Raw genomic sequence first — 25,571 nt, 5'->3', positions numbered from 1 at the left:
AGCCTGACCAGACCTGACACCATCATTCTGAATTTTAATGGCCTTATAAACCCCGCCACAAACTCAACCTCAGGGCCACACCTGTCCCTCATTCACAAAGTCTTTCCACGTATCTATCAAATATAGGCTGGCGCCTCTGCCGACTCATTCTTCTTCTTTTTACCCAGCATCAATATAGTCAGTACCATACTATTCATGTTTTCCATTTATGCATCAATGCATGTACAATAGTCTTTTCACCATGTGTATATTTAACCCCAAGTAAAAAGAATTTGTGTATAAATATCTTCATCTCATGATGAAGGGATGCAAATTTGACCCAACAGCACCCAACGTTTTGGTCTTTGCCTTGAAGCAGAACCTAGTAATGCATCTGGTTGGAAATTACATTTTGAGGGGTATATTATGTTGATAAATTTGATTTTGCTTATCTTGATGGACAAGGCGATTATATCTCAGCATAACTGTTTACTGCTATATAATCTCCTTTAGGTGCTACTGGAAATAAAAGATAAAATGATCTTCTTAACTAAGTTTACTCTATACATAAGTGATAAGAGTTAGTTAGATTTACCCTTGTCCTTAAAGGGAGGAGCTCTTTGGATGTATATTTTAAAAACTCGATGTTTATTCAAAACCTTTTCACCACATTTCATATTCAATTGGAAAAGGTCACATCATTGTTCGTCATATTTCAAGAGAGATATTCTCTATTATCAACAAGATTTATTCCTTGTGCTGGAGAAAAAAAAAAAAGATATGAAAGCACTTTAATTGTGAGAATGTGAAAAGAGGGGTCGCCAACATAAGAACTTTGATGTTGATGAACCATTTTGTTATGCCGTAAAAACTTAGTCGTAATTGTATAAATATTTCATGCATGGCTTTTCTTCAAAAAATTGAAATATATCGAGATATTATATATTTGAAAATTATTCAAAATGACCTTTACCACTACTTTTTTTCTATATATATTGAAAATTGCTAGCACATGGCCTGATTGAAGTGATAAAGAAGAGGATTAGTGAAACAGACTGAAACGGACAAAAGAACTAACACACGAGAGTTACAGAAATAAAGTCAAAACGTGTTTCGTTACCCTTCATTAAGCCAATAAAACGTCTAGCATTTACATTTGCAACATTTTAGCTGATTGTCTATTTTTGTTCAGAGTTCTAACACTATAAATAAGACTCACTTTGTTGTAAGAGAGCTCAAACTAGAAATAAAATTCAGAGTTTTCTCTTTTTCATTCGGTTTCTGTGCCAATTAGCCTCTGAAAGAGGAATCAAATTGTAGGGAGCAAAATACCAGCCACGTCTCACACAACTTGATTGTTATACTAAATCAACGAAAAAAAATTATATTATTTCTAAATAATTTGGATTTGACAGAGATAAATGTAACATATCAATAAGTCAATTATACTCAAATTTATACAATAAACTTGACTTAATAGAAGTGTTTTTAATATCTCTAAGTACAAAATAAACATTATTATAATCTATCAGTTCAACTTGAAAACTCATATGTTTAACTATGGTTTGAATTTGATTAATAATCTGATTGACTTAAACTTATATTCTTTCTGTTTAAAAATGTAAAGTGTTTTTAACCGAATCTTATCACCCAATAAAGTAGTTACCCACTTTCAAACTGATCCATTTTTTTATATTTATTCCTATTAAATACCTTATAATAAACATAAAGTCACTATCAATAGGGGTACTTAAAAAAACAATGAGTACACCTTAAAGACTAAAAATGTCTTATATTTTTTAACATTAAACTCTTCAATAAATACCTTATATTTTTTAATGGAGGGAGTAACTATGGTTTTAAAAAATGAATTCAATTTATGCGGCTGGTTTAGCTTTGTGAACACAACTGCTTTATAATATTCCAATTGTAACTGCTTGGCCGCCGACTTCGCCCTCCTAATTAATAAACGCTTTAAGTAAATCATAGAGTTTCATTCACATTCCAACAACTACTACAGCTACATTGAATGTCTTTGTTTATGTCTTTCTTTCTTTCTTTCTTTTTTTTGCATAGAGCATCTAATTTTTTTGACTTGCTCCACATCTCGTTAAGAAAACTCAATAAGGGCTCAAACTAATTTGAATCAAGTTGAGTCAAGACTCTTTCAGATAGAAACTCTACCACTAACTCTATCACATTACCAAGCTCAAATTAATGTTTTTGGTTTCTTTTGACTTGGCTATACGTGTACTCCAGCATGTTCTATATATATATATATATATATATAGAGAGAGAGAGAGAGAGAGAGGAGTCCAACTTGTTGGAGCAGTACCCACCACACACACACATCTATTTAGCTTATTCTCAAGTAACTGATGAAGTGTGCTTCTGCAAGCTGTATGTGGCTATAAGTTTCGACGTTTGGTTCCTCGCCGTTCCTCTGACCTGTTATCCGCTGATTAGGAAGATCTATTCATATAGTAAGTGGGTTTCTTTGTGTTTCCTGACTGATTAAAGTACTTGTTTTTTTTTTTTCCCAGCTTTCATACTGTAGCTATAGGGCTTGTGTATCTCTGCTATCGTTTCAATCTCAAGCACATTGCTAGAAAATTCCTCTCACTTATTACAGTACTTTTAATTTGTCCTTCGTATATAGTTAATTACCATAGATTTCAAAGTTTTCAATTTTAACATAACTAGGCCTTTTCTTCTTCAACTTTGATTTCAAGAAACATGCTGGCCCAGCCAGCTGTTTAAATTTTATCATTGATCCCCAAACCCAAATTTTAACTTTTTTCCTGACTTGGCCATCAGTATATGTAGAAACTGAAGTTTCTATTTTTTGAAAGCTGAGTTTTGAGAGGACATCCGAATCCAGCCTATATGGAGTCTTCAATTCCATATGATCTCATGATTTAATAATACAAAACTAAAGTGATTCGCTTTTCATTTACTTTGATTAGTCAATTTGTGGGTACTGGGCGCGAGCTATTTTATGTGTGATCAATTGGCATGGACTGAAATTTTGCAAAACGATCATTTATGAGGCTTAATATATACAATATCAACACCAGCATTTGTTCTTAGGTGATCGGAAAATTATGAAGTTTATCTATGAATTTCGAAATATGGTGATTTTCATAGCTTTATACTCCCTCCATCCTTGGATAAAATTTTTTAGAATATTTTTTTATTTCTAAATGTAAGAGGTTATTAGCATATTTTTTAATGAATGGACCATTATACCCTTATTATGTTGAAAAGAAAGAAAAGATAAATAGTCATAAATTTATTTTAAAAAATATTAATTTTTTATTTATAATAATTAAGGGCAAAATTAAAATATTGCTTTTTTTCAAATAGATACCTAAATTTTATTAATTTATATGATTTAATTAAAAATATTTTATATAGGAGTATAATATAAAGATGCATGGTGAGCTGATTAAAGAACCTTATCCTCCATTATTCATGACTATCTAAAGCAAATCGAAATGACAGTCAATGTCGGCAATGGCAATGGTTACGACCATTTTATTATTGAGTCCTTGAAAAGGTTTTCTTCAGTCTTTGTGATATATATATATATATATCTATCGAACTAAAAAAATATATGTGTGGGTTTTTTTTTTTATCAAATGATTTAATAACATACATCTAAAAAATTAGCAAGGCACTGATTAATTAGTCAAAGCACACAAAAACAAATAACTTGATTGCAAAGGCCATTTCACGCCATTGCCAGCCAATAGAATCGCACTGATCCAGGTGGGTATCAAAGATAAGCTTTTCCTTGTATGGTTTCTGTTTCACCGCGTGTAGGAGACTTGTGATCCTATTTATACAAGATCGTACAATGCTCTGAAAAGCATTGAGTCAATGTATACATATAGTTTAGCCAGTGAAACTCAGTGCTTGCATGAAAAAAGCTATTTAATTTTTCTGCAGTATACATATAACGCTTAATGGATTACGAGCCTCCGTTTCTGAAAATCTACAGCGACTTGCTGCGAGAGAGCCAGCAGCTTTCCCCTCTTGTTGGTGAAACACGAAACTATGATGACAAGTTCTGTGAGGTACCTTTAATAGATATTGGAAAGTTGAATGCTGAGAGGGACATCATAGAAGCTGCGAGAAAATGGGGATTCTTCCAGGTGGTGAATCACGGGATTCCACAAGAGCTGCTTGATGGCTTGATGCGAGAACAAATGATGGAAGTGTTCCATCGTCCTTTTGGCACAAAGTGTGAGGAACACTTTGTGAATAATCTTTCTGCTTCTGCAAGTAGTGGTTACAGGTGGGGGAACCCTTCTGCTACTTCTCTCAGGCAACTTTCATGGTCTGAAGCTTTCCATGTATTTCTTCCTGATATAGCAACCATGGACCACCACACCCGTCTCAGGTATATACTTCAACATATAGAGGAGAAATAAAGGGAAAATAATGAATGTTTGATTTTACTTATAGCCTTGTGGTTTTAATCTAGTCCTCTGTGTCTTCTGCCATCAAAATATATTCTTTTAAGTCTGCATATATAACCTAAAAGAAATCGACTTGCAAACAGTAAATCATTCTCATTTGGGGCGAGAACATGCATTGTTGAAACTTGAGAGATGCATTGATCTCGTGCAGATTGGCTCCATTTTTTTTTTCGGTTCACAAATAATGCAAAAATATTTCAACACGCACATACACACATGTCGATTATAGAAAGCTTTAATTTTTGTTAAATTACACATTCACTTAAACTTTAGATTATACATACATACTCTATATAATATTGTAAATTTGGCAATGGATTTCTTTCCAAATTTTCAAATTTGCAGATGATCGATATCTTCTTGCCATTAATTAATTCATTATTTCAGTGATAAAATGGGACATGTTATTTAGGAAATTGATTTGTGTATGGCTTAATTTAGGTGAATTATATCTATACATAGTATAAAAGGATTATTATTTGTAATATGAAAAATGAAGTTTGAAGAAGTATATTGAGATGTCATTTGACTGAATTAACAACAGGGGGTTATGTGCAATAATTTTAAAGTTAAAAATTCATGTGAATTAGTTATGTGTGTGTATATATATATAGGAGTTCTTTGCATTATTGAAGAGTTTATTAAAATTTCGTGCAAGTTATCCTAATTATTCACTACTTCTCATTCATTTTATTCTTGAATCTCCATAAATCAAAGAAGTTGCATATATTATGGTTCAGCATAGCTTTTAGATTTTTAGGGAATAAGTTTGAAGTGCATAAACGAATTGAGATCTAACTTTTGTGTGTTGAAATTATACATTAGATCCAACCTCAAGTGTTTTGCAACAAAAGCTGCATCCCTGGCAGAAAGATTTGCTGAGATTCTAGGTGAAGAAGTGAAGATGAAATCCAGCTATTTCCGGGAAAACTGTTTGCCAAACACAAGTTTCTTGAGACTGAATAGATATCCAGTGTGCCCAGTAGCTTCTAGGGTGTTTGGGCTCTTACCTCGCAGTGACTCCAGTTTCCTCACCATTGTGTATGAAGACCAGGTTGGAGGATTGCAGTTGATGAAAGATGGTAAGTGGTGCGGAATCAAACCTAACCCTCAAGCCCTGCTTGTTAATATTGGTGATTTATTCCAGGTACCTAATCTTGTCTCTCTTCATCACTCAAAATCTTCCACGCATCTATAATAATTTTTTTTTTCGGTGAGCTTGAGTTAATTAAAGTCCCTATAATTATTTATTCAGCAGGGAATTAATTCTTAGGAGGATGACAATTATATCTAAAGATCGATTCAATGATTGCTAGGTCTATAGCAAAAAAATAAATTTCAATTTGCTGCTCGATATACATCTCATTTTTCCCAAAAAAAAAAAAGGAAAACTTGACTGTTATTCCATTGTTTTAGGATTTAAATGTCATTTTCCCTTAATTCTTAGAATTATGGTGATTTTTGGTTAAGGCTTTAGAAACATGCTAATGATATCACTAATATGAGATAATGATGTTTGACAATAATAAAAAACTTGGATTAATGTTGATCAGGACTCTAAACATTATTTTTTTTAAGGATAAAAAACTATAAAGACTTTGACCCAAATCAATACAACTGTAAGAAGTACAAAAACTTTGTTTTCCCATTTGTTAAACAAAAGAAATCAAGCATGTAGAATGAAGTTCATTGGTACAATGGTTAGTCATTTCAAGAAAGGAGCAAATGAAGTTCCCTAGAGTAATGGATAGTCTTTTCAGCGACCAAGTGTGTTCAGAAGGGCAATTATTACACAAATAATGGTCCGCATAGTTTTCAATTACAAAACTCGTGGTAAAGGCGCAAAGCCCACGAGAAGTTCACATGCTTGAAGGCTTTAACATGAATTGACAAAAGCGACCAACGTACTTTTTCTACATTTGGATTAGATGTCTTCCGGAAAAGAATATTCAGAAGAAACAAATAACGATATATGTCTGACATTTTCGGTTCCTGTTATTGCTTTAAGTTTTTTTTTCCTCTCCAATATGCATGACAAAACAAATTAAAAGGAATATCTTGTGAGGGTTTTCTGGCGTATAGAAAACTTCATAATCCAACCCACATGCTTCAAGTTCTGCTGTGGAATCTGATATATGAAGATTGAACAAAGAATTAAGTTGCCAAAAAAAGAAGGGACATAAGAACAGAACGGGTCATGGGGCCTTGGAGGCATGTACCCAGCTCAATATAAAAGCCATCTTTATTATGAGCGACATATACATATATGCAGGCAGCGAGCAATGGAGTATACAGAAGCATAAAGCACAGAGTTTTAGCAGCAGAGAAGGAAGAGAGGTATTCTGTGGCATATTTCTACAGCCCCTCGTACGATACAGTGATAGAGAGCCATGAGAGAGCTGCTTCACTGTACAGGAAGTTCAGTTTCAGAGAGTACAAACAGCAAGCAGATAGAGACGTTAAGGAGCTTGGTAATAAATTGGGCCTCTCCAGGTTCCTTCTCTAGAAACTTCCAACCTCTCCCATCATCTCATCAAAAGTGGCAACAGTTTCACTGCCCATATATCACTTCTATTCTGTATAAATTCATTGCCTCTTTATTCCCTTCTACTTCCTCGCATATTCTTTCGCTTTTATATATGTTCCGGATAAGCTTGGCCAGAACAAAAAAGTTGATCTAAGCTTCATTACAAGTATTATGTATGTATGTATGTATGTATGTGATTGAAGTCACGTTAAGAATCTATCATGAACGTAATTGTACTATATACTATTATAGCTGCTTTCCATGTACTTTGATCTACATGTTGGGTGCCCTCTTAGCTTATACTCTGTGCGAGTCCCGTGCTTATTATATGAACGTGCAGCTGACTTGAGCCTTTAAGGAATCCTACTCAAATGGTAATTATGATAACTCAAATGTCCGTCTCTCATCAAGGAATCCAACTTACTAAATGCAAAATGTGATTCTTAAACTAATTTCTATATTTATATACTTCTTTCATTAAAAAAATATAAAGTATTTTTAATTAAATCTTATCTTTCAATAAAGTAGTTAATTGTTTTTAAATTAACACTATCTTTTCATATTTACCTTTATTTAATAGGGTGTTTTATTTGAAATTAAATATAAAGTGATTTATTTATTATGAAAACTTTTGAAAAAAAATACAATGACTACATCTTAAAATACTAAAATTATCTCATATTTTTTATACCCAATTCAACAGAGGGAATATTATATTATTGAAATGACAAAATTTGTATCTTGTAATTTACAACCCGACAGCTTAATATAATAAAATTTTGGTTTCCAATTAACAAGTACTTTAATTAAATTATATCATATTTACTCGGAGTTATGAAGTAACAATCAAAGCCAATAAAAGTTATATAATTGATTAGTTTTTTCATCTACGTATGCATGATGTTTTTTATATTTCTAACTCAATTTGTTGCTCTTATCCAATTCTGTTTATGAAGCTGAACATTAAAATAACTTGCTTAATGTGTTAAATTTATTCGATAGAATATCAGTGCATATACTTAACATTTTAAATTTTTGTTTCGGATAGATAAATATCTTAAATTTAGAGATCAGGTGGTATAGAAACTAATTTGTAAACCACAAGATGAGGAACAAAAGCACGTGCAAGGCAGTTGTCAACAGTCCTATTCCAAACACTCCAACTCGGACAAGAATCCAAACCCATTTGGTAGGAAAGGATTTACAAACTAATCTTAGTCTAAATCTCAAATCTCAGGCATGAACGCCAACCATAAATGTCTAATTTATCGTACTTGTCCATCGTTGTCATTAACATGATCTTGTATCATAAGTGGGATGTTTGATTTGACCAGCTTGGTCACTCCTGTTTCAATTATCTTTTCATAAATTCATGAATTAATTTTCCGTATATTTCTGTCCTTTGGCGATTCCACGCTGTATAACCCTATCTTCACCCCACTGCTTAGTTGGTGATTGTCAAGTATAGTGAATACAAAAAATCAGCCCTAGTATTGTCAATTCAATCCGCTGCTTTTGCAAAATTTTATGAGTGAGATTATTTTTATTCGAAATGTATTAATTATCTCAATTAATCAAAGTATTATCCATAAAATTCCCTTTGAAAAATATTCCTTTTGAAAAGTTTTTAAGTTCAATACATCTATTATTTATATATACACTTACAAATTTATTTCTCACATGCACACAAAAATATGTGTGTACTGCTTGTATGTCTATATATAATATACTCCCTCTAGTTGTTATTATAAGAACCTTCTCTTGGTCCTTAATATATGACCTTTTGTTTAAAATATTAATTAATTTTTTTAAATATCCATTACTTTGATACTTTTTAACTAACCAAAAACAACAACTTAATACTAGTTTTTATAATATATTAAATCTAAGCTCTTGCATATTAAAACCAAGCGTGGTGAAGGTAGGAGAAATGGGAGGAAAGAAGTCAAGTCGTATATTCTTCTTTCCGTGTAAGACACGTATAATTAATGAGGTGCTTTGTGGTACGTACTTTTACAAGATATTGCATTGATTGTTTATTGCAAATTCCCCCTTTATTCCTATATATTCAATGTTGATGTGGGAAATTAGGAAACTTTTTAAGCATATATTTAATACAGGTAAAGTAGAAAATTATTTAATCTTCAAAAAAGTAATGAATTTTAAAATTTTCATTAATTCTAGTAAAAAATGATGGGAATGATTTATAAATAAGATTAGTAAGAGCAGAAACGATATCTTCATGCAAGAATTTCTCTACCTTTTAACTGATCGAGAACAGATATATATCTCATAAGACAGTACTTCCGGCGAGACTCGGGAGTGGCCGAGAGCGAAAATGTAACGCTTGGGAAATGGGAATCTTGTCATCAATTTGTTTTAACTATCTTGAACCAACTCAGTTAATTTCAACGTATTAGGAGTCCAGTAGAGGATTGGAGATCCATGGTAGATGAACTGTGACTGAGTCAGCCCAATGTGTTGGCCCCAGCATTTCATTATGGGAATCTGTTCCAGATTGGCATATAATGTCTATTATGTTCCTCCTTAACGGAATCTCGTAGCAGATTCTATAGCGGCAAAAGAAGGCCTCCAATTAGGGCTGTGCAAAAGTTTCATGGTCTTGTTCGTTCCGATCCGATCCATGAAAATTCGGTCCTGTCTAGTCCTGTAAAATGCTGGTCCTATAGGATCAAAAAGATCAAAAAGACATGATTGATTTTTCGGGTAAGACCAGACTAGAGACCAAGCATCTGGACTAAGTGGTCCGGTTTGGTCCTATATAATTATTTTAATATAATTAAAATTAATTTATAAATTATTAATTAATAAGCCTTAGAAAAAAAAGTCTTAATCCTGCCTTGCCTTGCACTTTGATCGAAAAAAAAACCTCAACATTGTTACTCAATAGCACTTAGCGTCTCAGCCACTCACTTAACTTTGCTCTCATTCTCAATTTCTTTAGTGTGCCAAAGCCCTAGCCCCTACTTTGCACTTTGAACTCTGATCTTGATCTGTTTGAACTTTGAAGGAACATGTCTGTGGGCTGATTTTTATTACTTCTGTTCTTGCTAATTTTTTTCCTCTGGTCTATTTTCGGTCTTTCCTCTGATTTTTTATTGAATTTATGTATTTAAATCATTTGGAGTTTGGACTGTAACTAAAATATTATTTTTTTGGTGTTAGAAATTATTATGAATTTATTATGATTATAAGTGTTTTTATTATCTTAATTGAGTTTGTTAAGTTGAAATAGATTATTGGTCATCATAGAAAAAAAAAAGGCTAAGTGAGTATTGGATTAACAGGACCAGTCTCTCAGTCCTATAAACCAAGTCCAGTCTTGTTAATCTTCAGATTTTCATAGGACCAGACCGGACTATGGGTTACTTAACTCAATCCTTTTCATAAAAAGAACCAAACTCTGAATTAAGCTAAAGTTCAGTCTCATCCAATCTTTTGTGCAGCCGTACCTCCAATTATCCTCCTTGCATAACACGGTCCCTCAAATTCTAAGGACCCTGGGATCTCAATCCCCCACATATTATGTAATTTTGGGCTAAGCCCACCCCTTGTACCAAAAAATATTTCGGCCCACGTGAATCTTCACACATTAACTGCCAAACTTGTTGCCACCTTCTAGTTTTGTGATTTTCCTTCTCTCTCTTTTTTTTTGGGTTCTTTTTCGATTTTAATTTAAGGTTGTTACTTGTTACACAAATATTATAATTAATTAAAAAAATTCAGAAGAACGGTGAGTTTCAAGGAAATACCCAATCGTTGGCGTGTCCGAGCTCCCCAAAACACCCCCCTTCCAAAAAAAAGAAAAAAAGCGCGTATCGACGACCTCGAACTAAAACAGTAAAACGACACGCGGAAGCCTCGCTGAGTGTTTTTTTTTTTATTGGGTCAACGACGACTTCACTAGGTTCAAGATGCAGTCCAGGAAACTTCCTCAAACCCATTTTATCGATTTGGTAAGTAATTGTCCCGTCGTTAATCATCGCACTAGCATTTACCAGCACTTTTCCTTCTCTTTTCCAATGTCTTTCAGATTGAAAACTAACATACAAGAAAATAAAAATAATGGTAACCACCAACATGACAATACTCAATAATTTGTATTTCTCGTAATATAGTTTAGGAGGTTCGCCAAAAAAAGTATATGTAGTTTAGGTGCAAAGCGGCTTCAATTATCAATTTAATTTTATAAAATTTGAATCACTAGTCACTAATCGATCATTCGGTGAGAAACTTCATACCAATTCAGCTTGAATTTTCACATTCCAATTCCCCAAAAAAAAAAAGGGCACCAAAACTAAAATTCTTTAGTTAGTTGAGGGATTATTTTATCTTATAAAAAGCAATTCGTTGAGTTGTTGTATAAAAACCTTCAAATCGAGAGAGACCCTCAACGCTCACCTGTCGTTCTCTTTCATTACTCTTTTGCTCTCCAGTCAATCTCCACCACTTACTTGCCTAGCTGCTCGCTTCGCACTTCAAATCGCCGTCAGCGAGTGCGGGGGACGCGCCAGTCACCGGGAAAGACTATGGAATCCGAAGGAGGAGGATCATGCTGCAAGTGTTGTTTTAGCTTCCTAATCACTCTGGGTCTCACATCCTTGTTCCTCTGGCTAAGCCTGCGAACCAACGAACCCAAATGCTACGTCGGGTTCTTCTACGTTCCTGCCCTCAACCAATCCCTGAATACCCCTTCCAACTCCACCATCGTCTTCACGGTGGAGTTCGATAACGGAAACAAGGACAAGGGGATTCGGTACGACGACGTCAACGTCACCTTCGGGGTTTTCCTGGATCCGAATAGGACCAGGCCGATTGCGAATCACACTATTGATGGGTTCTATCAGGGCCACCAGAAGAATGCGAAGAAGCAGGGTTCCGTCGAAGTTCATGGCGGAGGACTTAACGGGACGGCGAAGGTGAACGGACAAACGTATTTCCGGGTGAATTTTACGACGTCGGTTAAGTACAAGATCTTGCTGTGGTACACAAGACGGCACAGTTTATGGGGAGGCGCAAATGTCCCCGTCGATAATTCCGGGAAGAAGATTGGGAAGAAAGGTATCAGACTCGGGCACACGATCCCCGTGATCGTGTCGGACGCCTCCCGGCTCGCCGGATGCTATTGTACGCTTCTGATTCTGGGTCTTTTCGTCAATTTCTTATTTCTGGATTTGTTTCTCTAGCTTTATTTTTCCCCCCACCTTGTCTCTGTTTTTTTTAATAATTTCTAGTTTGAGTTCTATTTTTTTTTTTTCGAGGAAAAAAGTGGCAAATCATGTTCTAGCACGTCCATAAAGGGACAGCTCCAATTGAGATGTATCTTAGGGCTGAATTTGGATTGGTGTGGCGTTTAGATTTTCAAAAGCGTGATTATTAATTAGGCCACGTCATTTATTTATGTACTTTGATTTGATTTGACTTCGATTAACTTGTGCTGGGTGGATTTTTTGTTGCTATATTTATCAAGTTGTAAGAATTTCGAAATGCTAATGACACTCTAGGACTGGGATACAAAAACAAAATTAATGGAATACTTTAAAAGATGACATAAAATTTAGGATAAAATTAATGGACCCTAGACTATTAGAGTTAAGAAATTAAATTAAACCAATTAAAAAAGATGAAGAGATTAGATTAATGGGGAATAAAATGATAGCTACTCCGTGTTATTAAAAAGCTGAAAAATAATACTCTTTTTGTTTAATATTATAAAGTATTTTTAACTAAATTATATTTTTAGTGAGTTAGTTAATTGTTTTTAAAATTAAATATTTTTTTTAGTTTACCATTATTTAATAGAGTATCTCAATTAGAAAATTTAATTACTCATATCTTTTAATGAGGGATTTTTTGGAAAAACTTTATTAATTGCACTTTGAAAGACCCAAAATACTTTATATTTTTCATCTTAAAAAGTGCCTTATATTTTTTAATAGAGGAAATAAGTGCTTTTGAACTAGAGAATTTTCATTTATTGGACCAAATATCATATTTTGTTCATAATTTGAAAATAATATAATTTATAGGGTAAAGGAGCAAAAATACTCACAAAGTGGTCAGTCAGAGGCACCCAGTATCTTAAAGTGGGAAAAATGATAAAAATGTTCATAAAGTTACATGGATGGGTGCAAAAGTGACAAAACCATTAACTTTGACTTAATGTTATTAACTTTGACCGTTAAATGCTGATTGTACTTGCCACGTGTCAGTCTTTATTGACGTGTACTAATAAAAGAAAAAAAATATCCTCGAAATTGTCGACTAGGAGTAAAAATATCCATAACATTACCAGAGTTGGTGCAAAAGTGATCAATCCATCAAAAATTTAAGTGTTGACCGTTTAGCTAACACCTAAGCAAAAGTTGATCATTTTTTTCACTGATATAGATAAAAAATATTTTCAAATGAAATTCTCTAGAGGTTAATCAATCATTATATGAATATCATGTCAGAAAATATCATTTTGATTGAATATAAAATTAAATCATTTGTTTCTTTGTAGTAATAGCAAAACCATTTGAAAATTTTGAACTTATCATGAATGCATTTGTTTAAGGTTGTAACAATATTTTTAAACTAGGTGTGCTCAGTCTCGATCTTCAATTTTATATGGCCTATTTTACTATGTTGAATCTTAGATTTTGCAAACAAGAAAAATGAGTGAAAAGGGAAAAAGAAAGAGGGCGAGATATGTGGCGATGGAAAGAAATCATGTGGTAGTGATTTTGACAGATTGATCACTATTGCATCTACTAAATTAACATTATAGTTACTTATATGATGATCGATTAACATATGTAAAAATTCATTTGGAAATATTTTTTGTCTATATCAACGGAAAAATTGTCAACTTCTGCTTAGATATTAGCTAAATGGTCAACATTTAACGAATTGGATGAATTAATCACTTTTGCACCAATTCTGATAACTTTACGGATATTTTTGCTCTTAGCCTACAACTTCTTAAGTATTTTTGCTCCTGGCCAATAATTTCGTTGGTATTTTTATCCTTTTTTTAGTCCACGCTAGCAAAAATTAACACGTGACATGCACAGTTGGTATTTAAGGGTCAAAGTTAATGGCATTATGTCAAAGTTAATAATTTGATCACTTTGGCACTTATCCATGTAATGTTATGGGTATTTTTATTCTTTTTCTCATTTTAGGATATTGGGTGCTTGTAGCTGATCACTTTATGAGTATTTTTACTCCTTTATCCTAATTTATATCGATATAATATCCATATTGGTAAATGATTTTTTTAAAATGTTTGATTAAAGAGTAAATGATGATTTTAGATCTAAAACCTGATTAATCTCACTCTTTTGTCAGTTTATCTGGTTGTATAGAAACATTATTAATATAAAATTTATTTTATTATTCACAATGAAAATTATATACCTTATTTTCTAAAATTTTGAGAGCTATTATGGAATTATAAATTTATATTTACAATTTATACACATTTATTTTAATTTTTCCACATCATTTTTGTCGAGTTTAACTGTCTGAGTGGGCTTTACTTATTTGTCCGTTATATTCAGAGCAATTTTTATTAAGTGTTATTTGTAAAAAGAAAATTTATTCACAATAGGACACTCCAATTTCTAAATTCCATGAGGCTTCATATTCTGAAATTTAGGCATGAAAGTTATACATAACATACACCATAAAACCAATGCATGATACTACGGTAGCACCCAAATCAGTGAAGTTCGCTAGTATTCCTGATAGTGATAATCACATTGCTTGCAAGCTGGTCCGACGAAGAACAGAAACAGAAAGTTTACTCTATATAACAAGTACTTTGATTTACCTGCTAAGAGATTTGCCATTTTGAAGTTTAACAAGAGAATAGCATGCTCCATCTTGTCCTAGAGAAATTAGTTCATTATGCGAACCTTGTTCTGTAAATTTTGCATTCTTAATTACAGCTATAGAGTTTGATTTCTGTATTGTTGATAGTCTATGAGCCACAATTATGCATGTTCTGCCAACCATCATCTTCTCTAGTGCTTCTTAAACCGAGTTCTCTGACACACTATCAAGTGCACTAGTGGCCTCATCTAGCAATAAAACTGCACGATTCTTCAATATTGCACGTTCTAAAGCTATTCTTTGTTTTTGACATCCTGCTAGTTGAACTCTCTTTCTCCACAATATGTCCCATACCCATCGTTCATTCCACTGCCAAGTCAACTGCCCCAAAAAACCAAAAGAAAAAACAGTTTAGGCTAAGAGGAAGAAGAGGTAAGTTTTAATGGAAAATGGATCTTGTGTTGGGATCTTATAAGAGAGAGATTATGCCAAGATGTGGCCTATCTAAGTGAGCTTCATTACTGCTCTTGGGTTCCCTATTAGAAGACAACTTGAACTAGGAAATGAGATTTAGTGTCTTCAAATATTTCATTTACATTTTGAAATTACAAGTGACAAATTTTTCCTAGTATGGTTCTCGTACCTTGTAAATTCATGAGCATTAGCCAAAGCTGCAGCCTTTCTTATCTCAGTTTCAGGGCCTGTTTGGTTGGAGGTAAATGGAGGGGAGGGGAAGGGAGGGGAGGGGAGGGGTTCCATATCTTTCATTTGGTTCAAAATTTTTAGATGGGAGGGGAGCCAAAATTTTGGCTCCCCTCCCCTCCCCTCATTTTGGCTCCCTCTAAATTGGGGTTTTTTGGAGGGAGAGTTAAATTTGTTGACTAATTTGCCCTCATTATTTTTATAAAATTACGATATTGCCCTTGAAACCCAATAAAAACGTTTGACTCGCAGAAGCTCGCTGGCTTTCTTTTTCTTCCTCCAGGTCTTCTTCTTAGTCTGTCTCGTCCTCTAGGTCTTCTTCTCGGTCTATCGGAGCTCTCACCGTTCTTCTAGTCTGCCGTGCTCGAACCCCGCCGTGCGTCGTCCCATCAGGTCCTCCTCTTTGAAGCTCTCACCGTGCATTCTCAGGTCAGATTCTTCCTCACATTTGCTCGGTCTATCTTTTCTTTGAATCGATCTGCTTGATTTATGTTTGATTTGAGCTTCGTCCTGGTTTTCTTCTTCGTTCTTCATTCTTTTCTTTCCGTTCGGACCCTGTTCTGAGATTTGTGATTGCTCTGTTTTCTTCGTCCCGTCAGATGCGTGGCTTTGATCTTTGTTCTGGTTGTTTTGTAAAAGTTGGGTCTGGTATGGGGCAATGATAGATAGAGATTTACAGGGAAATTTGTCTCCTTGGCTTCTTCGATCACAGATTGTGATCATCTCTACCTTTCGGTTTCCTTCTACGGTAATTTGGTCCATGCCCATTCATTTTTCCCTGTAAAATTTCGTGCTTTTTTTGTCTATTTAGGGCTATAAAATTGATGTTTTGATCATCGGATGAAAGCGAAGAACTTGCATTCCTGGTTTATGGTGGCATTCACTGTAGCCAATTTCAATTGATGATATCTTTCTTCGAACCTGGTGATCATATTTTTTGTTTTCTTTTCGCCAGAATCGATTTCTTGGACGCTGTAAATTATACTGATCTTTGAAACTCGGAAGTTGCAAGCTTTGCATGTTAGAAGGTGTGGTTATTTAACTTTGTTTTAGCATGTATTGGGCTGGGGAGGGGCGGAGGTTCAATTGGGGATGATCCAGTTGAATGCTTTACTTTTATCTGGTCATCGCCCTTCAATTTGGTCTTGAAGAAATCCAATGTCATATTATATTTTGACGCATATATTATTAACTAGATAGAGCTGTAAGACTCTAGTGTCTTTCAAATTAAGAAGGGTCTTTACTATTCGTGTTTTAGATGTGATATTGCATTGAATATTGCTAGTTCTTTTGCTTCTGTCTTGAGATTGCTAAGTTTGGAATCTATAGAGTCACATAAATCTTGTTTTCTGCTCGTACTATATATGATCATTGTTTTTTGCTGATGAAACTGAATCTTTTGCTCTTATTTATGATGTTGTGGCTTGTTTATTGATTTCTATTATTCTTCTTGATTGCTTTGTTAGATGAGCAAGGAATCTGAAAATCTTTTACTGGTGCAACATTGGTTTGAATTGCGTCGAAGAGCACCAGCTCTTCTTGCTTGTGTCCTTGTAAAAGTATGTGCAAGTGACATATGTTGAAAAAAATAAGTTATAGTTTGAGTGGCAAGAGAGAAATGGTACGTGATGAAATAATGAGCTGAATTAGTGATTGTTCCTCTAGTCAAATATCATTAGGATGACTCCTAGAACTTTTTTAGAATTATGTGGTATGTTAGAAAGAGAGGCTGGCCTGCAACCCACGCGATGGTCAAGTATGGAAGAAATGGTTGCAAAAACTCTATATATATTGACGCACAATGCAAAAAATCGTGAAGTGAATTTTTGGTTTAGGCATTCTGGTGAGACAATTAGTCGTCATTTTCATCAAGTTTTGACAGCTATCATTGACTTAGAAGAAAAATTTCTTGTTCAACCTAATGACTCAACCATCCTTCCTGAAATTGAAAAAGATAAGAAATTCTTCCCATATTTTAAGGATTGTATTGGTACTATTGATGGAACACATATACGAGTCAAGGTGCCTTCTTTAGATGCTCCTAGATACCGTGGTAGGAAGGAATTTCCGACACAGAACGTCTTAGCAACATGTACCTTTGATCTAAAGTTCACTTATGTGCTCCCTGGATGGGAAGGTACTGCATCTGACTCAAGAATCATTAAAAATGCATTAACACGAGAAGATAAGCTTATAATTCCTGAAGGTAAATATTTTACCAATTTTGATAAAGTTTTTATTTGTGAATGTAAAATTATTATATTAATTATTTTCCTTTATGATAGGTAAATATTACCTTGTCGATGCTGGATTCATGTTAACAAGAGGACGTATAACACCTTACCGAGGAGTCCGTTATCATTTGAAATAATATTCAAAACGGAATCCCCTCCTAAATTATAGAGAGTTATTTAACCTTCGACATGCAAAATTACGCAATGCCATTGAACGTGCTTTTGGTGTTTTGAAAAAAAGATTTTCCATTCTATCCAATGCAACTGAACCTACATATGGAATCAAAGCACAAAACATGATAATATATGTATGTTGCATTCTTCATAACTTCCTTGTGAGTATGGACCCTATTGAAGATCTTTTAGAGGAAGTTGATGCTGTTCTTGCAAGAGAAAACCATTCAAATGATAATAACCGTGCTCAAAGAGGGGACAATAATGAGGCTGCTCGAGGTGAACTTATTAGAGAAAATATAGCCAATCAGATGTGGGCAGATTATCAGGAACATCTGGCTACTCTTGAGGATGAACTTGATGATTGAATTTTGATTTTCTCAATAAGTTAGACTCTATTGTATCATTATAGACATTTAAATATGTTGTATTATTACATTGACTTATATTGACTTTAATTGAGGTTTAGTTTGCTATTGAAATTTGATTAGCTTTTCATATTGGGATTGGTATTATGTGATTATATTGTTATGTGATAGGATGGCACCAAACAATAATAAGGAGATTGTGAACTGGACAAGATTAATGGATGATGCCCTCGTTGATGCTTTCATGAATGAATATAATGAGGGTCACAAAGTTAATGGCACTTTTACAACTACAGCTTATGATAATATATGTAAATATTTGAGTGCTTTATTCAGTAAACAAATTGACAAGGAAAAGGTGAAAAATCGATGGAAGACTTTAAAGAGAAACTTTTCAGATGTTTATGATATTTTCAAAAGTTTGAGTGGGTTCGCTTGGAATCCAATAACTCAAGTATGGGATGCTAAGCCTGAAGTTTGGGATGCATTAATTGAGGTAAATTTCTTACATATGCATTGATTATATTATTATTTGAAAATGAAAAAGTGTGCATTTGCAGTTGAATTCCTTTTGTAATTTTACTTGTTTCAGCTAAACCTAAAGCAGCATTGTGGAGAACTACTCCTTTTCCAAACTATGAAAAAATGATGATATTATATGGAGTAGATAGAGCTAATGGAGATGAGAGTGAGACAGCCCGTGAGTGGAGAAAGAGGCGTCGTTCTCAGGAAGAAGTCACTGAAACCGTCAATGACATTAATAATATTGTCTCACAAAATAGAGCCATAATTAATGTTGAGCTTGATGGACAAGAAATCTCACCAGATAAGAAAATTCACCTGACCAAGAGCACTCACCCACTATGAATAGTGCATGTAGTAAGAAGACAAAGAGGGTGTCTAAGGAGAAGGAGCCTAGTCTAAATGAGTTGACAGGAGCGGTGTTAGCTGTGGCTGAGGCAATTCAACAAGGAAATGTGATGATAGGACAAAGTTTCAAGAAGGTGCCACAATTGTCAGGTGAAGAACTTTGGAAAATGCTTGAAGAGTGTGGGATTGATGCTGCAAGATTACCTGACATATATTGGTTTCTTATGGCTGATAATGATAGGCTTAGAGCAGCAACTCAATGTCCAGCACCAGTACGGAAGGATGTGATAATGAGAATGTTTTATAGTTCTAATTAGATGATGACTTTTATTGATAATTTTTGTATATTTTGTTAGCTAGATGTCAAAATGTGGTTCTTAAGCATGATCAATATATTAGATGCTATTGCCCAATATATTTTGTTATTAATGATGACGATTGTTGCTCAATTATTATTAAGGACTAGCATTGTCTTGTGCAATTATTGAGGGTATAAAATCATTAGTTTCATTGATTTTTTCCCAAAATATTGTTTAATATTTAGATTAATTTACTAATAAGATTATTTAATAGTATTATTTAATTTACTTATTTGGGGTGATGAAGTAAAAAAAAATTAACAAGATTAGGGTAATTTAAAAAAAAATATACAATTTGAGTTTATATGTAAAATAGATTTGAGTGATAAAATGTTAAAAAAAATATATTATTGTACAAGGGTATAATGGTAATTTAATTATTACCTCTCCTCCCCTTCCCTCCTAAACCAAACAAAGGATCATTAAAAACCCCTCCCCTCCCCTCCTTTCTAATCAAACCAAATAAGTATCTTAAAATTCCTCCCCTCCCCTTCCCTCCATCCCCTCTCCTCCCCTCCCCTCAAATCAAACATAGCCTCAGTTGCATTCTCTTTTCCATAGGCAATGTTTTCCCGAATGGTCCCAGCAAAAAGGGTTGACTCTTGACTTACTAGGACAGTATGTAACCTTAGCTCTCTCGAGTTATAGGATTTGATGTCCAGTGCACACCATTCCGTTCACTGGTTCATAAAACCCTTCAATAAGAGCAATAATAGTTGATTTACCGCAACCACTTTGTCCCCCAAGCGCTACTGTTCTCCCTGCCTCAACTTTAAGAGACAGACCGAAAATCATCTGTTCAGGTCTAGTTGGATATGCAAAGAAAGCACCTTTAAGTTCCACTTCACCCCTTACTTTATTCTTTATATTTACTTCCCCTATGTTCTCTGGAACAATCACACTTTTCCTGTCCAAGATTGCGAAAACCGATCGAACTGCACTGCTTCCTTTAGATAAGTCAGAAGTCATGCTTCCGGCTTCTGCAATAATATAAGCACCGAAGAACAATATAAAAAATGCTTGAAAAAGATGTCTCACTGCTATGAGCCCCTCAATCAAGAGCCTCCCGCCATACCAGTGAGCTAAAGCTGCTGCTGCGGTGTTGAAAAATTGAGATAAAAAGGCCGAAGCCTGAAATCCAAGACTGCCTAATACTCTGCTTTTGAGGACCTTCCAATATAGCTTTGAAAAGGCCCAACATTTTTTTTTTTTGAGAGCTGTAGGCAGTTATAGTTCTGTGGTTTATTACAGCTTCACTTGCTAGTTGGCCCTTGTTTTGTGCTTTCTGGGCCTTTTTTGCCATTGTCTTCATCAAGACACTTCTTGACTGAAAGCTCCCGATGACTAATGGTTGTACAACAATCATAACAAGGGATAGCCTCCATGCAAGCACCAGTGCAAGAGCATAAGCAAAGATAGATCCAAAAATTGCTTGGGCCAATAATGACAAACGATCTCCAACAAGGGAGCGGACCATGTTAGCTTCAAAGGCTAATCTTGCACAAATGGCTGCACTCGTGTTCTCTTCATCATCAAACCAGCCTATCCCAAAAGTCATTAACTTCTGTAGCATTTTTTCTGGTACTCTTTTTGTCAATCTTTTTCCCATGACGGCAAAATTATAGTGCTGAAGAATACACATTAGGAAGTTAAAAACACCTATTCCCAAGAAAATCAGAGCCAAGGCTCTAGTTTTGGACCTGTTCTTAGAGGTTCAGTGTCGAAAGATATTGATATGAGTACTCCCACATAATATGCATTTATTGGTTGTACTGCTCCGGAGCCTATTGCTCCCAAGCATCCAAGCACTGTTCTTCTCCACTCAGGTGCATTCATCTCCAACAAACGCCAATTGGAAGGAGCTTGATAAGTTGATATTTTGAAGCGATCTTCATTAAAATCATCTTCAGAATCATATTGGATGGAGAAGGAGTAGGGTGCGCCCATGGAAAGAGCCTGGCCAAATGGATATAAAACTGGGCTGCCTGGAGTGCTTGATCTGATACTTGCTGGGCTCGATGGGATGCTTACCTTCTGGTGTATATTCCTTCCCTCTATTTTAGAATCTTGGTTCACTATTCTTACTTGTTGCAGCTCTACCATCCTTGCATATTCCCCACCTCATTTCCATGAGCTTATTATGGGTACCTGATTCAATCACTCTCCCTGCATGAAGAACTGCAATAATGTGAGCTGATTTTATTGTGGACAAACGGTGAGCAATGATGACTGTGGTCCTTCCTTGTGAAGCTTGATCAATTGTTGCTTGTAGCACTTTCTGATTGTGCGTCTAGTGCACTAGTAGCTTCATCAAGAAGCAGAACTTTTAGACCCCCAAGTAAAGCTCATGCTATGGCAATTCGCTGTTTTTGCCCTCCGGATAACTGAAACCCAAGCTGTCCAACCTAGGAAAAACCATATTCGCTCACAATTGAATGATTCTGTTAAATCAAAGCACAATATCATCCGTTTTTTCTTTTGCATTGATCAAAGATACCTGAAAAGACAATGTTAAGGAAAATTAGTTTTCTTACTTATTTAATGACTATTTGATGAGATCATGACCAAAAATGATTGACAACAGTATGCATTATAGAAAACATGATTGTCCACTAAGAAGCATATTTAGTTAACTGATATATAGATGATATGTTTCCCATAGTCATAGCTTTTCTTGTCTCTTCAAGTGGAAAAAAAGACTAAAGCCTTTGTATATATTAGAAGTACTGAAAAGAATAGTGAAACCTACTTCAAAAATCAACTCAAGCATATAACACAATCTTCTTATAAGTTCCTTTCCTGTTCTTATCTAATTTCTAGTTCCTAATCCTCTGAGCAAAAGACACGAAATTAACTTACTTGGGTTTCATATCCATCTAGTAAATTGATGATGAAATCATGTGCATTTGCTGCTTTAGCTGCTGTCATCACACTTTCCATGGAGGCTCCTTCTTTTCCAAACAATATATTATTATCTTCTATGGTTGTGGCAAAAAGAACTGGTTCTTGATTTACTAAGCCAAGTTGAGATCTCAACCATTTCATCTGAAGTTTGTTGGTCTTGTGGCCATCCAAGAGTATTTCTCCCGCAACAGGTTCATGAAATCTCTCAAGTAAAGCAATGATAGTGGACTTGCCCGAACAACTAACCCCCCCCCCCAAGACCTATTATCTTGCCTGCTGGAATCATCAGATTAAGCCCTTGCAAGACTGGTGTCTTTGGCCTAGACAAGTAACTAAAGTAAACGTCTTGAAATTCAATTTCTCCGCTCACATATGATAGAGCTCTTCCGTTTTCGCCTCCAGTATCTTTTGTTGGTATCTTGTCAATCATTTCAAGCAGACGGTTGAGAGCTATAGATACCTCTGTGATAGCAGTTAAATGTGGAAGCGTACTTAACACCATCCTGAAACTCATTTGCATGCAGAATATCAAAATTGTGAACCATATGCTGTTTACACTAAAAACAATACCCAATGACAATAAATACTAAAGGTTAAGCTAATTTAATCTCACATATGACATGAACAGCAATAATGAGAAATTGACTTGCAAGCCACCCATGAGGATGATTAACCCGACCACAAAAACATGGCCACCCTGCTCTCCTTTCTCAGTGATCAAAATAATACCAATCCAAGCCAGAAAACCCCAACCTATATATAAAATTCCTAGGCTTCCTAACATCAGACCCTTTGCAAAACCTTGCTTTATTCCCAATTCCATAGGTTTTTCAAGTGCACTGTCAAATCTGCTCAGTGTTTGATTCTCCCCCACATATGAATAAACAGTTTTTATTGATGATATTGCTTGTTCTGCAATCCCACTAGTGACACCATAAGATTCAATCATTTTCATTGCTAGATCCAACATGATCTTCCGAAATACAAGTGCTGGAAAGATGAACATGACCGAGATTGGTAAAGCTGCCAACGTTAGTCTCCATGACCGTACAAACCCAAAGACGTGGCAGAATACAATTGTGGACATGTTTGCCAAGCAGTTGGCTATCTGCGCGTAATAATAGGTATAATCTGATAGAGTATAAGCATTAAACATTTACTTTTTCAGCTTTTGATCCCCAAGTCAAACATTCCTAAATCACTCTTTTTTTTTTTTTGGGTTACAATTGGCAAGCCTAAGCTTGAAGGTCAAAACATACAGCAGAAGAGCTCAACCATGAGGAGAGGAAACTCCTCTACGTTGATTCCTACGAACTAAACGTCTTTGGTACTCTCTAACCAAAGCGACACAATCCCTAGGAGCAAATGGCACCAGAGTTATCTCAAAAGCTTGACCATGCCCTTGTTTAGCCATAAAATCTGCACACTTGATGAAGTCCCTGGAAGTGTAACACAAAGTCACATTCAACTTGGAAAATAGATAATGTCTAGTCTTGAGAATCAGCTCGCATAGAGGATGGTCTGGACTACTTTCTCTCATTAGAAAATTAAAAGCATTAATAGAATCAGTAAAGATCAGCACCTTTCTACAAGCAAACTGCTCCAACACCTCAAGTCCTACTTTGATAGCAGAAATTTCAGCCTCTGTGACTGAAGTTAGTCCAAGATTTCTATGGAAACCTCCTAAATCACTCTTTGATTTCAAACTCTGGTGATGTCAAATTTCATTATTTTTTCATTAAAATATATTTTAGATTGGTTTATCACCAGAAACAGACGATTCTGTTCTGTAATAAGTCGGTTGATTTTGGGAATATATCAAGCGAAGAGCTAATGTTCTTAGAACGTTCCCTGCAGTTATTGAAAGAACTTACTGATAGATACATAACCTTGTGATCCCCCCAAACTCAATTAAGTCTTACGTGAAGCAGAACCTTACCATGAAGTCATATTGGTCTTCTAATTTGGAATTTGGACAATAGTCATGATAATTTCTCAAGTTTTTGCTATTAGGTTAATAAACTACCTGTGGACCTATTTTTTTTTTTTTTTTAACTATCTTTTGTTTCTTATGAATAGGCCTAGAGGTAGTATTGAAAAATCAACAGTGTGATGTTGAAAAGTAAAAAATCTCCCATTGTCAAGTTTTTATAGAAAAAAATTTGATGCCAAACAGTTGAAAATTTTAAGTTATTTTCTTTTTTTGACAGAAAGGCATAATGAAACTAAACCTTTTCACTTAAAACATCTTGTATTGCGTTGGCATCAACAATAATGAGGGAGACAGCTTGGTAGGTTGTTGAAGAACCTGCCCCCTGGGTGTCAAAGAAACCAACTTATTGTCGAAGACTGATTTCAGGTATTCCATTCTCATTCTTGAAGTCTGTCTCTTTGCAGTTCTTGTCCGACATATTCCTTCTGCAGTAGGCTATATCAAATGGACCGAAGCAAGAAAAGTGGTTAGGTTTAATATTTTGCTAACATTAGCCAAGCTATATAACCTGAAAAGCTTATGTTTAAAGAGAAAATTAGCCTACCAACAAAAGCTGAAAGTCCAGATCCAATTGCAGCGTAGAAAAGTATACTGAAAACACAAAAGCGAGTAGCAATCTCAAAAGCTGCTATTGCAATGAGTGATCATATTCATTGATCATGCTTTGTGTACAACACTATGCGCTAATGTATATAGCAGAATAAGTACTAGAGCTGATTTATGGAAGAAGCTAACCTTGTTTATATCTTGCTTTGTCAAAACGTTATTGGAGTCTCCATAGGCATTAATTTCGCTGCTAAGAATGAACATCATGGGAGGCATTTGTATCCCATCTCCGAAAATTCCTAGAGTACCAAACAGCATCAGCGACTCGTCCACCGTATCTGCGTATCGAAACATGCTTTTCTTTCCCACTATTTTCTTACCGTCTTCACAAAACCTTCTCTATATAAAGATTTATATACGCTCACTTAGATTTTCTTATATCATCACAGTATCAACAGGAAACACATTTATAATATAGAACCCTTGTCTTTTTGTCAGAGGGTGTGATTTGGCTTGGCATTTTTGAATTTAGCTGGTGTCTTTTGTATACCCTTTCTATTTCTCAATATATTACTTCCACGTCTTTCAT

At 34.8% G+C, this 25,571-nt stretch overlaps 2 protein-coding genes and 1 pseudogene across 3 annotated transcripts; 2 read left to right on the top strand and 1 right to left on the bottom strand.

The window, feature by feature from the left end:
- The first annotated feature begins 2,303 nt into the window (after positions 1-2,303).
- Positions 2,304-7,266, top strand: LOC129316302 (gibberellin 2-beta-dioxygenase 8-like). Of its 2 annotated transcripts, XM_054960650.1 has the most exons (4): positions 2,304-2,462; positions 3,931-4,384; positions 5,289-5,610; positions 6,736-7,266. In XM_054960650.1, the coding sequence occupies exons 2-4, from the start codon at positions 3,948-3,950 to the stop codon at positions 6,967-6,969; spliced, it is 993 nt and encodes a 330-aa protein (XP_054816625.1). In that variant the 5' UTR covers positions 2,304-2,462; positions 3,931-3,947; the 3' UTR covers positions 6,970-7,266. The 2 variants fall into 2 exon arrangements, with proteins under 2 accessions (XP_054816625.1, XP_054816624.1); XM_054960649.1 differs by lacking the exon at positions 2,304-2,462 and having other exon boundaries at positions 3,841-4,384.
- Positions 7,267-11,382: 4,116 nt separating this feature from the next.
- Positions 11,383-12,474, top strand: LOC129316201 (protein NDR1-like). The gene has a single exon (XM_054960501.1). It carries the CDS (start codon positions 11,541-11,543, stop codon positions 12,195-12,197), a length of 657 nt encoding a protein of 218 aa, XP_054816476.1. The 5' UTR covers positions 11,383-11,540; the 3' UTR covers positions 12,198-12,474.
- A 2,162-nt stretch (positions 12,475-14,636) lies between these two features.
- On the bottom strand, positions 14,637-25,571 carry LOC129316781 (putative multidrug resistance protein; annotated as a pseudogene).

This window comes from Prosopis cineraria, unplaced genomic scaffold (genome assembly GCF_029017545.1).
Source record: "Prosopis cineraria cultivar Desert tree isolate PC_DT_omini unplaced genomic scaffold, ASM2901754v1 PC7, whole genome shotgun sequence".
Taxonomy (NCBI): domain Eukaryota; kingdom Viridiplantae; phylum Streptophyta; class Magnoliopsida; order Fabales; family Fabaceae; genus Prosopis; species Prosopis cineraria.
The sequence above is the reverse complement of the archived record's forward strand: the minus strand, read 5'-3'. Positions and strand labels throughout refer to the sequence as shown.